The sequence below is a fragment of the Schistocerca nitens genome, chromosome 1 (genome assembly GCF_023898315.1).
Source record: "Schistocerca nitens isolate TAMUIC-IGC-003100 chromosome 1, iqSchNite1.1, whole genome shotgun sequence".
Lineage (NCBI taxonomy): Eukaryota > Metazoa > Arthropoda > Insecta > Orthoptera > Acrididae > Schistocerca > Schistocerca nitens.
The window spans coordinates 572208666-572224339 of record NC_064614.1 but is presented as its reverse complement, the minus strand read 5'-3'; the positions used below and the strand labels follow the sequence as shown (position 1 = coordinate 572224339).

Below are 15674 nucleotides of genomic sequence, written 5' to 3'. Positions count from 1 at the left end.
ATACTTTCTTATTAGTTTAATATAAGTATGTACTATAATATTTGATGTTATGTAAATATAAGTTCACCTTTCTTCAAGGCGTGAGTTTGTTTGATTGGCTTAATGTAGAGGACAGCTTCTGCTACTTGTATAAAGATATTTTGCTACTTTTTCTTTTATGCTTCATAATTCACATGTTGCAAAGATTCTGCCAGTGGGTAGGAACAGTGATCAAGTAAGACTGACCTTGGGGTTTTACTAAAATGTGGGAATGATGAATATCTTATGTGGAGAAGTATTGCAAATTTGTATCTTACTGTTTGTAATGGAACTTCTATAAGCCTGTGTCCTTATTGACTGGACATGGTACTTTCCTTTTCGTGGATGATGGAGGAAATGTGCATTTTAATAGAGGTAATGGGCAAATTTTACATACGCCCTTTTAGTAAACAGTGTGATTTACGAACTAGAAACATCCTGCAACTGCTGCTGGAGTGCGTTGTGATTGCATATACCAAATTGGGGCCCACATACTGTATTCACAAGTCACATCATTTCTGAGCATTCAGCAGCACTTTGAACTTAGCATGCTCAACATTGACGTTTGACAGCACGGTCTGTGTGCCGACGGCTTTAGTATAAATGAATGAGTAAGAAATTGAGACTATTGTATTACTCCCAGTTTAATTCACAGTAATTCTCCATTCTATGAGTATGTTGTTTGGTTCTCTGTACTCTGACAAGCATACCAGTGGAATTATAGACCACTTTAAATCTTTGCTGACATCAGTCACATATGCAGTTCAAGCACCACATAAATAAAAAATATCTTCTATGCACTCGTGAGACAAGACATTTTACAACTGCTTGCACAAATATTTCCTCGTTAAGTAAATTGTATTGTAACTGTATCATGTTCATTCATCCACTCTCTACTAAAATGACAAGGAAGAGGTGTGGTTCAGTAGTTTCTTGATACTCTAAATATCTTTTGTCGTAGATGGGTCTTGGAACGAGGTCTACAGGCAGTTTAAAAACAATGTACTTAGCACAATTTCATTCAAATTACAACTGAATCTCGTTATTATTTAATTATAACAAATACACAATTTGTCCATTTGTAAGATTAAAAATTATAAAATAGTTTTCTTATTCTTATAGCAAATCTATACAATATTTTAAGATTGAATTTTATTTTTTTGATTTTTCAGCTGTTGATGCATAAGACTGTCAGAAACATATTTTCTGAATGGTCACTTACATTCATTGGATTTTGCTTTGTGTCTCAGTCAGTATAGTTGAATCTGAATGTCTTCTCAGTGGGAAATGTGTGCTTTGTATCTCCTGTTCTTGAGCTGTTACTGGTGCACTAATTAATTGTGGTTGTGATAATATAAAGCTCTTCACAGTTAACAAAATGTATCTTCAATTTACAGAATAAGTTAAGAAGAGCAGCATATCCAGTTCCTTTACAAACTTCAATCGCAGCTGTTGGAGTTTTCACAGGCCTCCACTATTACAACTATGGACCAGTGTCAAAGATTGTGTCACATATTGCTGTAAAAATCAGGTAAAACTATTGTGGCATTTTATAGAGACTTATGGCAGTTAAGAATAGTCCCTGTAAGAGAAAACATTACAATAACCTAAACGTTTTGGCACACTTCAAAAAAAGAATTTCATTGTTCTCTAAACCCGTCACTTGGGAGCAAATTTATAGTTGTGATACATTTTGTTGCCTAGTGTCCTTTTTTCTACATATTGCTGCTTTATGATAGTTAAACGGTGTTGGGCTACAAAAGATCCTGTGCGTGGGTTCACAGCCATCAATCATTGATTTAAAAAGTTTTTTTTTTGTTTCACTAAGGCTGTATATTGCTTGAATTAGATGCTTTATTCACCACTGTTTTCCATTTTCAAATGTGAATGTACATATATATGATCATACATATGCTATTAATATGTGGGGATAACTAGCCCAGCAACGATCTGTAGTGTCTGTTAGTTCTGCTACAAGGAGTATATTTGAAGTTACTGTCATTGGTGAGATATCTGTGTTCATTTACAGATGTGTATTTGCACTGTAATAAATAAAAGATAATTCTGTACATTTAATTTCTGTGTATGTTGTTTTACATGTTGCGTAAGCCTTAGTTATGTAAGTGGCAACCCAGACATGGTATGAACATGCAATCTTCTGATCTGCAGTCAGTTCACTACCAAGATTACCAGCAATCTGGAAACAACTTTATTAATGTTTGCTGATACCACAGGGATTTCAGTCAACAGTCATCAAAATGCATAAAACCCTGCACTTAACCAAATAATCTTAGTCATCTGGAATCAGCAAGATGGATCACAATTTTAACAAAACGTGATGCCAGCCATGGACACAAGATAAACAACAGGCAGATCATCATCACACAGCAGTTAACAAGCCACATTGAAACAGTTGGTATGGCCATGGCAGCAGTATGACATTCAAACAACTCCATAAATGCTACAGCTGCCAGCATACCCCACCACATTGCAGCTGTTGTATGTATCAGACAGGCATACAGGCTTGGCTTCCTGATTGCATGCTTACAGCTCAGTGCACATCTGACTATAAGCTAGATGAACATTAATGCTTGAAAGCACTAACAACTCATCTATAGCCACAACATACTGACTATTGACTTAGGCCTTGGTACCCCTTTCACATGGACATTTGTATTAAGGTGTCGCCAAGCCAATATTAAGCACCAGCTTCATTGCTCATTATGTATTAATGGAATATTCTACAGCATAGTAATTGGCATACAAGGGTATCCTGCCTATGGCACAATAAGGAGGATAGACAACACCAATGCTTATGACAACCTACAGAAGTAGTCTCTGACTGATGTACCAATACCAACAGAGCATAGTGGTGTAAAGCACAACACTGTGCATCATATTGGTACCACAACTGTAAAAGCCATTTTGAAGAATGCTGGCAGAATTTTCCTGGAGCACGAAACAGAATGCTCCAAGCTGGGATATTCATTGTTCTGAAGCCTGTGGTCTTCACCTTTGCACCTAGTTCACATAAAAGACTGATCGTGATGCCCCTGTAATGATTACCATACTTTATGTGACAGGACAGTCCCAGGCAGGTGCACTTTTCTGAACTTCCAAGATTTCAGGTGAGCATTTGCCACCAGAAAAGTTTTCAACATCACAAATTGCTGCAGAGAGTTCAACAAAATAGATGTGGCACCTCATGACATCGTGAAGATAGCAATAATTACACTCTTTGACCTGTTTGAATTTTTATTTATGCCATTAGGTCTCAAAAATGCAACAAGGACTTGGCAACATTTTGTGGATGAAGTGTTAAAGGAGCTTCCATTTTTCTTCACATTTCTTGATGAGATTCTAGTGTTGTCATTAAACTCCCAACTACATGAAACACATGTGCAGCATGTGTGTCAGCAGCTATATAACTACTGTGTAGTACGGAATGAAGAGAAGTTTGTCATAAACAAAGCAGAAGTAATCCCCCTGGGACACATGGTTTCAGCAGATGACAATTATCTATTACTGGAGAAGACAGCAGCTCTACAAGCCTTTCTGAAGCCACTAGACTACAAGCAATAATGATGTTTCCTGACAGTGGTATGTTTCTATCACTGACACTTCCTGGCAGTGGGGGCTACACAAACACCACTTACAGGTGTGATTTCAGGACACTTCATCACAGGTCAGCAATCTCTCAAGTGGATCCCAGAGATGGAAAAAGCTTTCTGCATTCTCCAAGTGTGTATAACTAGAATGCAGTGCTCCTTGCTCATCCATGGCCATCTATGCCCCTGTCAGTAGTCAAATAAAGTAACCAAACAGCAATAAGTGCAGCCCTACATCAACAAATCAACCAGCGATGGCATGCGTTAATTTTTTTTCAAAAAGTTGCAACCAGCAGAACAGTGTGAGAGAGAGCATATAACAGAGTACTGCTTGCAGTTTCACAGTTTATGAAACTTTTAATTATTTCCTAGTGCGAAGCTCACCCTGCGACAATGTACACCAAGCACAAACTGAAGATGTGTGCCACATAAAAGGAGCAAGAAACATCGTGACTGATTGCTTAACTCTCCACCACTCAGACCGATACAGACTGCAGCTACAGCATTTAGTGGCTGAACTTTCCCCAAGACTGCACATTACCCAAATCCCAGTGCCTGGCACTAAGTTAACACTGTGATGCAACAACTCTTAGCAGAAGCCGAGATCCTCCATTTCACCAAAACTCCAAAAAGTTTCTTTTGACAGTGTTCACAATCTGAGGCATCCTGGAACAAATATGACCACTGTTTTGTGGTCATTGATTAAAAAAGATGTCTGTATATGGGCATGTTATTGTATTCGTTGCTATAAATGCAGACTGGGATAAAATGTGCTCACTGACATTGGACAGTTTAAACAGTGTCTGGCAGGATTTGAACATCCAAATCTGTGATAGCTACAGATATCTTTTCACAGTGGTGTTCAGCTGTACACAATGGATGGAAGCTATACCCATTGAGGACATTTCTGCTGAGATAACAGCAAAGACATTTGTTGCCACCTGGATAGCAAAACTCATTTATCCTTTCCACACACTACAGATGAGGGCCAGCAATTCAAATCTCTTTTGTTCGAAGAACTGTCCAACATGTGTAGCATACATCATATGGTAAGTTACCATCCCACCAATAATGGATAGTAGAAAGGTGACGCAGTTCCTAAAGGCAGCTCTCATGTGCCACAGGGAGATATGGGTCCCTTGGTCTTTTTAGGCCTCCGCACAGTGCACTAGCCGGACATTGGAGCATCAGTAACAGAAATTGTGTTTGGTGAACTGTTACCCATTCTGGCAGACTGTCTCACACCTGCACTGCTGCCACCTGCAGCGGAACTGCCACAGGTGGTTCAACAGCTCCAAGACAGCATAGCCAAGATCCGTCATCCACCTACTTCACATCATGGCAGATGCCCCAATTTTGTTCAGTACACTGTGGGTGGATGTACTTGCATTATGCTCCACACATATCTCCTCAAATTACACTCCACCCACTGAATATTGGTCCCTTTCCAGTGTTGCAATAAGGAGATCACATCAATGAGATCTTGCATCGGCAAAACTGCAAAGGTCTCTGTTGTGTGGGTCAAACCAGTGTGGGTCCTCCTCCTACAGGACATCATGCCAATACTGCAAGCCTTACCATGTATGGAGACATCTGTGCAGACATCACCTAGTTGCAACTTCCTCCATCAGCCAGCAGCCATTTCACTGCCTCGTGCAGTAGCTGCCCCATGGTCAGCAATCTGCACAAGAGCTGGCCAGCAAATAGTGTTTTATTTTCCTTACATTCCATGTTCTTTGCATGATGAGGTTGTAGGAATAATTAACCCATCAACTGATTTTAGTGTGTGTTTCCTCTGGTACACGGGGTGTCTTAGAAGTTACTCACAATGTTATCAGTAGTCATTTGTGGATGTTGATGTGTTGCAAAAAATAAATGGTACTTCTATATGGTTCAGTTCTATGTAACTTTTTTGTGTGGTATGTGAGCCTCACCCACTGGTAGATTGGATATGAACTCAAAAATAAGGAGGCATATTCCAAATTTATTGTCAATCCATTAGGACATAAATAATCTTGCAAAACATAATACTAGGAAACTGTGTTCATATCTGTTGCCTAATGACTATACAGTCCAGATATGTTATAGTGTACCATGTAGGTCTGGATCAAACTACCAGAACCAAGTATTTTTGTGGCCTTTGGTTCTGAGCCATATTTTATAACAATATGCTTCTAGCAACTAACTGCAAAATCCAACAAAGACAAATAATGTTAAGAGCTTCTTAAGAGTGTAGTTTTCCTGTTCAGTAACAAACAAGAACACTCATAGAAACAGTAATATTTCAATGTACTTAATTGTAATTGGCATTTGTCAATTCACCTGTGAGCTAAGTAAGGTTGACTGCTTACCGCAGCAGCAGCAGGGTAAGTAGCATGGCCACTGTGGATTTAGAGGTTGTGAGAGAGGAAATGTTTTTGGGACCCTCTCTTAAAGTTTTGAAAGGGAAAGGTAACCTTTGGAGCTGGTCAAGCTAGAACACAATGATTCTGGTGTGATAAGTGGCTGAGCACACAAGCAGAAAATTTATTGGTTTTCTTAGTTTACACAGGCATTTACAGATATGCAGAAAAATTGTACTTTCTTTTTCTTAAACATAAAACAAATAATCCTTAAAACATTACAAGCATGCAAATTTATAAGAATGTTGACTCAAGTTCTTAACTTCACAAGTTTCCTTTTTTTAAAGCATCAGAACCAATAACCTGTTAAAAAAACTTAATATAATTCAAAATATTTAAAGATAATTACCGAAAATCTGAATTACCCAAAATTTCCTTTTCCTTAAATGCTATAACCAATAATCTAAAAAAATTGAAATCATTCAAGGTATTTAGAATAATCATTGAAGCTCTAGATTGCCCAAGTTTTCTTTTCTTTAAACATTAAAACCAATAACTTAAAAAATTATAATATTCCAAAGTATTCTTTTTAAAACAATTAAGCTGAAGTTCAAAATAACTTTCACATAATTTAACCATAACTGGTTATAGGGATACTGACATGTGAATAATCAATCCGATTATCATAAAAACAGTGTTAGTGTAGTTATCAGAAAAACCTATAACAAAATTTAAACTACAATTTACAGAAGCATAACATGTGCTGATGCAGTTGCACACAAATCAGCCTTTCATCAGTATCAGACACATCAGTAAGTGGGTCACTTTACTACATTCCCAAGTTAAGAACAATCACTGCAAATGACAAATTATCACTATCAGTCTTAACCAACTTTACGTTCACCCTGCCTCTTCAACATGAGACATTTTGTAACAATATGATGTAACATAGCTTTGTGATCACAGAAATTTATTCACCCCCTTACGTGTAAATTTCAGCCGGTGGAACCTGGAAACATACGAGGGCAGTTCAATAAGTAATGCAACACATTTTTTTTTTCTGAAACAGGGGTTGTTTTATTCAGCATTGAAATACACCAGGTTATTCCCCAATCTTTTAGCTACACAACACTATTTTTCAACGTAATCTCCATTCAATGCTATGGCCTTACGCCACCTTGAAATGAGGGCCTGTATGCCTGCATGGTACCATTCCACTGGTCGATGTCGGAGCCAACGTCGTACTGCATCAATAACTTCTTCATCATCCGCGTAGTGCGTCCCATGGATTGCGTCCTTCATTGGGCCAAACATATGGAAATCCGACGGTGCGAGATCGGGGCTGTAGGGTGCATGAGGAAGAACAGTCCTCTGAAGTTTTGTGAGCTCCTCTCGGGTGCGAAGACTTGTGTGAGGTCTTGCGTTGTCATGAAGAAGGAGAAGTTCGTTCTGATTTTTGTGCCTATGAACACGCTGAAGTCGTTTCTTCAATTTCTGAAGAGTAGCACAATACACTTCAGAGTTGATCGTTTGACCATGGGGAAGGATATCGAACAGAATAACCCCTTCAGCATCCCAGAAGACTGTAACCATGACTTTACCGGCTGAGGGTATGGCTTTAAACTTTTTCTTGGTAGGGGAGTCGGTGTGGCGCCACTTCACTGATTGCCGTTTTGTTTCAGGTTCGAAGTGATGAACCCATGTTTCATCGCCTGTAACAATCTTTGACAAGAAATTGTCACCCTCAGCCACATGACGAGCAAGCAATTCCGCACAGATGGTTCTCCTTTGCTCTTTATGGTGTTCTGTTAGACAACGAGGGACCCAGCGGGAACAAACCTTTGAATATCCCAACTGGTGAACAATTGTGACAGCACTACCAACAGAGATGTCAAGTTGAGCACTGAGTTGTTTGATGGTTATCCGTCGATCATCCCGAACGAGTGTGTTCGCACGCTCCGCCATTGCAGGAGTCACAACTGTGCACGGCCAGCCCGCACGCGGGAGATCAGACAGTCTTGCTTGACCTTGCGGCGATGATGACACACGCTTTGCCCAATGACTCACCGTGCTTTTGTCCACTGCCAGATCACCGTAGACATTCTGCAAGCACCTATGAATATCTGAGATGCCCTGGTTTTCCGCCAAAAGAAACTCGATCACTGCGCGTTGTTTGCAACGCACATCCGTTACAGATGCCATTTTAACAGCTCCGTACAGCGCTGCCACCTGTCGGAAGTCAATGAAACTATACGAGACGAAGTGGGAATGTTTGAAAATATTCCACAAGAAATTTTTGGTTTTTTCAACCAAAATTGGCCGAGAAAAAAAATGTGTTGCATTACTTATTGAACTGCCCTCGTATATTCACAATTATGAAGTGCCCTGAAGCTGACATCACTTCTCTAGAATACCATGCACATAATTCAATATGATTTGTCAGACCGGAAAGCATCCAACATAAAGGCATCTCATTAGCCACATGCAACATGGAAATTTGCAGAACACTGCCAGGGTACAATTTCATGACACTACAGCTAATGATAAGCCCAATCCACTTTTCAGTGCTACATCCAATATGATGTGTCCCAAAAGGAATGGGAAATATGCTTCTGAGACTTGCCAACCAAAAATAGCTAAATTTAGAGGATGACCCAGCTTGCGACTGGATTCGATCACAGACAGACGAATTATTGTTCCAGCGGAGGTGAATGATTCAGTTCAAATTCCAAATGCCAATCTCACCAAATTCAGCAGCAGTTGAGGCACTAATTCTGATGTGATGCACTTCTCACCATCCACTGACTAAACAGCAACCTCTGGGCTGCCAATCCATCAAATACACAATGCTACAGCACTTGCCATGCTTCAAGCACACAACTAGCATGCGCCTTGCCCTCACTATGTGGCTTACTCCACCCTCCATCATCCAGAGTGCCAGTTACCTAAGGCTTGCCCAGCATGTCCTTAAAACTGCTATCCCTGCATGGCATATCTGACCAATGAACTATTTTTATTTGCATAAAGGCACACTGATGCTAGAAATCAATAATTTGGGCTGCTGGAAGCTGTAATCAATCATGGTACTTTTACTTGGTAACAACCACACAAATCTAGTAAATGCATCTACAATGACAAATACATATTGATTACCATCCTTAGTGCATGGAAGCAGACTGAGATGATCTATGAATAATGTATCCATTGGCTTAAATTGCCTGGTGGAACATAAAAGCTCTTTCTTTACATCTGTATCCGCCTTTATTTCAGTTTTGATCTTGTGCACACTCAAATGATCTCAGCACAAGGATTGACAGAAGTAAGTGAAAATGGCAGGCACCAGTTTTTGCAGGACATAAATCTTTAACCTGTCATTGTACTTAGTACAGTAACACAACTGCTACTTGTGCGAGAAATAGCCTTCCACCTCATGTCCTCCCTTCGACTGTTCAATAACTGGATTTAAATCCTGGTCTCTATGTTGTTCCTCCCCTAATTCTTCAAACAGCTCAGGAATCTTGGTTAAAATAGCTGCCGCCACTATTCCTACTGGATGCTCCACCACAGCTTCCACAGGAGGTGGGGCTGAGGTAGTCTCGTTTGGATCTTCCATAACAATATCCTTGAACATACAACTCAGGGCATTCACCACCTGATTGTGTGTGCCCCTAATATGTTCAACATTTAACTAAAAGGCTGAAATTTGAACTGCCCTGTGGGCTACTCTCCCAGTCTTACGTGGCCGCACCAGGACCCAGCTTAAGGCTTGATTATCTGTTTCTACATGGAATCTTCCATGTTCGAGGTAGAATCTAAACGTCCCCAAGGCATACAAAACTGCCAATGCTTCAAGCTCATATACAGAATAATGAGTCTGAGGTCCTGATAACGCCCTCAAGGCCTAAGCTACAGGCCTACATTATCTCTCTTGCTCTAGCAGGAGAACAACCGTGACACCAGAATTAGATACGTCTGTTTGTACGATAACTGGCAAATTGAAATTAGGAATGCCAAACACAGGGAAATTACTCAAGACACATTTCAATGCCTCAAATGGCACTTGCTGTGAGTCCCCCCATTTTTACCTTTCACCCTTCTAACGAAGTCAGTTGTGGAGAGCAACAGTTTTTACCATTCCAATGAAATGAACTATGTTTTTTTCATTCCATTGTCTAGGAAACTTATAAATTGCTTGTGTTCTACATTGGCTGACATTCATCCTTTCAGCAGACGCAACATACTCTAGGAAGGAAATCTCTTCCTGCACTAACGTGACCTTAGAGGGTTGCATGTCAACCCAGCTTCCCTAAGGCGACTCAGAACTTGCCTGAGGTATTCTAGATGTTCTTGGAAGTCCAAACTATATACCACTATGTCATCCAGATAACTGAAGATGCATTTAAATTTAGATCTCTTAATACTGGACCCAATAAACAGGACAGCTCTGCAGCTCCTGTAGCCAAGCCAAAAGGTACCTGATTAAACCCAAATAATTTATAAATGGTACAAAATGCTGTTGTCAGCTTAGACTGCTCATCAGATAGTATGCTTGATTTAAATCAAGAACAGTGAAGATCTATGCTCCACTAAACCAAGTAATGCAATTTTTTAGGTCAGGAAGAGGTCCCTACTCCAGTACTATTGTTTTATTCAGAGCCCTGTAGTCAGCTACTGGTTTAGACCCAGAGGCATTAGGCTTGGGCACGAGTAAAATAGGTGCTGCATGAGGCAACACAGATGGCCTAATCACTCCATGTGTTAACAACTGGTTGACAATATCGTGCAATTCCTGCATTTTGGGTGGCAAATGCTGGTAAGATGGCCATCTCACTGGTATATTATCCGTTAAACTGATCTTACAATGTATTTCATTAGTTACCCCTAACAGATCAGTAAGAACCTGCAGAAACTCCTTTAATAAACCAATTAACTGCTGAGCCTGGTTGGACAGTAAATGCTGAACATCGAATGGATTTTCTTTAGTTTGAATCTGACCCACCATGGAAGAATCCTGGTGAGCACAATGTGGAACCCTTTCCTCAGGCAGAAATTTAAAATACAACCCCTCGCTGGAATAATCTAGACAGCACTGGGTCTCATAAAACATTACATCCTAATATTGCTGTTGCATAGACAAGGCTTGCTCTCTCAACTTAGATATAACTTCAACCTTCTTAACATCCCCATTTATTGAATGGACATCATTAATCCTATTGACCAAATGATCTGCCAGAGCATGCAATCATGTGAGCTTGGCACAAGAGGGGGAGGAGCCTTCCACTAGGGCAATACCTTTCTGAATGATGACAAGCAATGATGAATATGCTGTACTTGCAGCACTTACCTCCTTCATTGTCTGCAGGGTGATGTTTACAGGCTTCTCCAATATCCCCTGCAGCCACTGGCATGCTTCCACAGTTGTGCCCTCCTCGGATGCCTTTCTAATCATGAGCTTGTACTGCAAGCAATCCTTATGTAGATACTTCAGCCCCAGGACACCTCATGAGTCCATATTAAACCAAAGCTGAAGCCACAAAAACAGCAAACAGTACCAGAATAAAACAAAACACTTCCTTACAGTTCTAAAACAACATAGCTTAAATACATCAGTTTATCCCTGTGTTAAACTTTGTAATTATGCCCTGTGCTAACATTTGGGATCTTTTCTTAAGGTTTTGAAAGGGAAAGGTAACCTTTTAAGCTGGTCAAACTAGAACACAACAATTCTGGTGCGATAAGCAGCTGAGCACAGTAGCAGAATATTTATTGGTCTTTCTTAGTTTACACAGGCATATACAGGTACATACGGAAATTTTGTACTTTCTTTTTCTTAAACATTAAGCCAAATAATTGTTAAAACATTAAAATCAATCATGCAAAATTTTTAGAATATTGGCTGAAGTTCTAAACTTCACAAATCCCCCCCCCCCCCTCTTTTTTTTTTAATAGCAGAAACAGGAGCCTTTTAAGAAAACTTAAGATCATTCAGAATATTTAAAGGCAATTACTGAAATTCTAAATTACCCAAAATTTCATTTTCCTTAAGCATTAGAACCAAAAACTTAAGAAAAGTCCAAGATATTTAGAATAATCACTGAAGCTCTTGATTGTCTAAGTTTTCTTTTCTTTAAACATTAAAACCAATATCTTTTTTAAAAATCAAAATCATCCAAGATATTCTTTTTGAAACAGTTAAGCTTAAGTTCAAAGCCCTTTTCACATTAGTGCACCATAACTGGCCATAAGGATACCAATATGTAAATAACTTAACGGCAGTTCAACCAATCCAGCTGTTAGAAAACCAACATAAGGATGGTTACAAGAAAAATCTACAACAAAATTATTTACAATTTACAGAAGCATAACATGCAGCTGCACACAAATCAACCTTTCATCAGTATCTGATACATTGGTCCATGGATCACTTTACTACAGTCCCAAGCTAAGACAAACAATGCAAATGACAATTTATCACTGCCAGACTTAACCACTTACATCACCCTGGCTCTTGAACATGAGGTAGTTTGGAACAATACAGTTAAATGTAACTCTGTAATAACAGAAATTAATTAACCCCCCTTACATGCAAATTTCGGCCAGTGGAACCTGAAAACATGTATTCACAATTACAAAGTGCCTGAAGCTGAGATCAATTCTCTAGAATACCATACTCATAGTTCAACATAGCCCAGAAAGTCTACTACAGAAAGGCATCCAATTAGCCACATGTAACATGAAAATTTGCAGAACACTTCCAGGGTACAATTTCTTGACACTACAGTCAATAATAAGCCCAACCTACTCTTCAGTGCTATATCCAATATGATGTGTCCCAGAACAAAAATGAAAAATTCTCCTGAGATTTGCCAATGAAAAACAGTTTAATTTAGAGGATGACCCTGCATGCAACCAGAGTTGATCACAGACAGATGAATTAAGGTTCCAGTGAAGGTGAAAGATTGAGTTCAAATTCCAAACAGAATGCCAATATTCACCAAATTCAGTAGGAGTGTAAGGCACTAATTCCAATATGATGTGCTTCCCGCCATCTGGTGACAGTGACCTCTGGGCCTGGCCTCTGACCCATCACACAGACAATGCCGTAGCACTTACTGCACTTCCAGTACACAACTAGCATGTGTTTGGCTCTCACTACACGGCTTACTCCACCCTCTGTCATGCAGACCACCAGTTACCTTAGGCTCACCTGGCACATGCTAAAAATCACTATCCATGCCTGGCATATCCGATCACAGAACAATTTTTATTGGCATAAAGTCACACTGGGCCAGAAATCGATATGGTCACATGTATGCACTGCAGAAACACAAACCAAAAATCATATGACTGTGTGAGCTTTATTGTTTGTCTTCTAGTGCTGACAACTCACTGGCATGCACATCTTGTACTGATCAGTTGCTGTGGTTTAAATTTTAACACTGAAGCAACATGCATTCATGAATGTGCATAACAGAGATAGTCATCCTCAGGTGCCGTACATATTTGTATCAGGGAATATAAAATTAAATTAAGACTTACTTAATACTTCATGCAGAATGAAAATAAAAAAAAGAAAGAAAATGAAAGGCATGGTTATGGGCTTAAAGAAAGAAGTGTAAAGTATAAGTCAGGGAGAGAAATCTTAGTATTTGGGAAGCAGAAAGTATGAACAGGACATTAGAGTCAGAATGGCACTAGTGAGACAGGCAGAAAAGATTCTTAGCTGGTGTTTTGAGGATAGAATTAAGAAAGTGACTAGTGAAATGCATGATACATAGCTTGGCCTTGTATGGAGCAGAATCATGGACACTGAGAAAGTAGGAAGAGAGGCGAATTGAAGCTGTGAAATCTCAAGACAGCCCAGAATGGAGTCGATCACTTGGACTGATAAAGTAAAGAATGAAGCAATATTGATAAGATTGGAGGATGTTGCTGACAGTGAAGAATAGGATGCTAAACTGGGTAGGACACAATTTGAGACGAGATTGCCTTCTGATAGAGGCAGTTTTAGGTTTCATTATGGGGAAGAAAGAGTGGGGCAGAAGAAGGTGCTAGATGTTGGATGATGTCAGTAGTCCACAATGTGGTTAACAAAGAATGAAGGGGCAGCAGAAGACAGAGAAACATGCAGGGCTATGAAGTCTAACGTGTCACAAGTGTAAAAAAAAAATGACATCCAAAAAATGAAGTGTTATGAATGATGCAGATTTTTAATGGTAAGTACTTGGGGGCCACAGCCAACTCATTGCACACTTGATACAGGTATTCTACTGGGGGGCTCATAATGAATTTATGTAGGTTACCAATTAATAATAAGACCGGTGCCATCTCACAATGTCAGTTTTGGGTCTTGAGCAAAAATGTTTGATGACTACTAGTCTAGATTACACACACTTGAACATATCTGTTAGGATGAATGTGATCAATTACAGTGAATAAAGCATCTTATTCATATAATATATAGCCTGAATAGAATCATGATTTTTTAAAATTTACGTGTGGCTTAAGTGAATGCATAAACAACCAACATTGATATAATTAACTATGGAGAATTATGTTGGAACTAGAGTATTCATACACATCTTGCTTATTGCTTGCATTAGATTGACACAGACTTTTTGGTATACAAAATGTTACAGAATGATATTTTAAAAATGTGGGAGATTTTAGAGTATGCAGTTTGGAAAATTTTGCAGCAAGGAACCTGTAGCCGGACATGAGAAATAAAGTTTCTACAGCAGGAGGATGTATTTGACCTCCTGTCACTTGGATGGCTACCCTTCCATCCACTGACTTTACATTGTTGTTGCAGATGGAAGACCGAAAACTCACAGCTACAGTAGTCTACCTAAGCCTGTGTATGGAAAGTTGTTTACTTAGTGTTTGCCATCTTTCAGTTTACCCATTCCATCCACGTGTGCTGTGCTCTCAATATGCAGCTAGTCAACATGAATCACTGTACATTTGTCTGATTATTGTGCTTTATGTGCTGTAGTTAAGTTCTGATACCATGAAGGGCAATTACACATTTGGAGAACTTACTGAAATGCATTTGAGATATGGTGGAGCTCATGGAAATGCCAATGCAGCTCTTCAATTGTATGCAGGAAGATTCCTAAATAGGTGACTTCCTAGCATCCCATAATTGAGCATGTTGATCAGGATTGAGAGAGAGAGAGAGAGAGAGAGAGAGAGAGAGAGAGGAACTGTGTCAGATGATGCACATCATGGAGGTGCAAGGAGGAGGATATGAACCCCCAAATTTGAAAAAAGATGTTATGGATCATGTAGCTGCCAATCCTAGATCAAGCATATGTGCAATTGCATAAATAAATCACATAGACCATGCTCAGTAATTGGCTATATCTATTGTGCAGTTGACCAGTTCAAACTATGGGACAGCCTCATTTTGAACCATGGTAGCAATTGTCACAGTGGTTCCTTCATTGTTGTGCTGCTGTCCCTAATTTTGCATACCTTGTGCTGTTTACTGATGATTCCCCTTTTACGAGGGAGGATGCTTTTAACACCTGCAATAGCCACGAGTGGGCTGCTGAAAATCCATACACTGCCCATACAAGAATTGACATCTTACCAGATTATTTAGACTGTGAATGGTATTTGAACTTTCTAGAGACTATTTTGCTCAGACCTGTATAGGATGTTCCCTTGAAAGCTCATGTTAGTTTGTGGTTTCAGAATGATG

The 15674-nt window shown here is 39.5% G+C and overlaps 1 protein-coding gene across 1 annotated transcript in view; it reads left to right on the top strand.

The window, feature by feature from the left end:
- Nucleotides 1–15674, top strand: part of LOC126254994 (carnitine O-palmitoyltransferase 1, liver isoform-like) — a 222565-nt gene that overhangs the window by 111760 nt on the left and 95131 nt on the right. The window contains exon 3 of the mRNA XM_049955356.1: nt 1416–1549. Coding sequence (XP_049811313.1) covers nt 1416–1549 — 134 coding nt within the window. The remainder of the gene's footprint in view (nt 1–1415; nt 1550–15674) is intronic.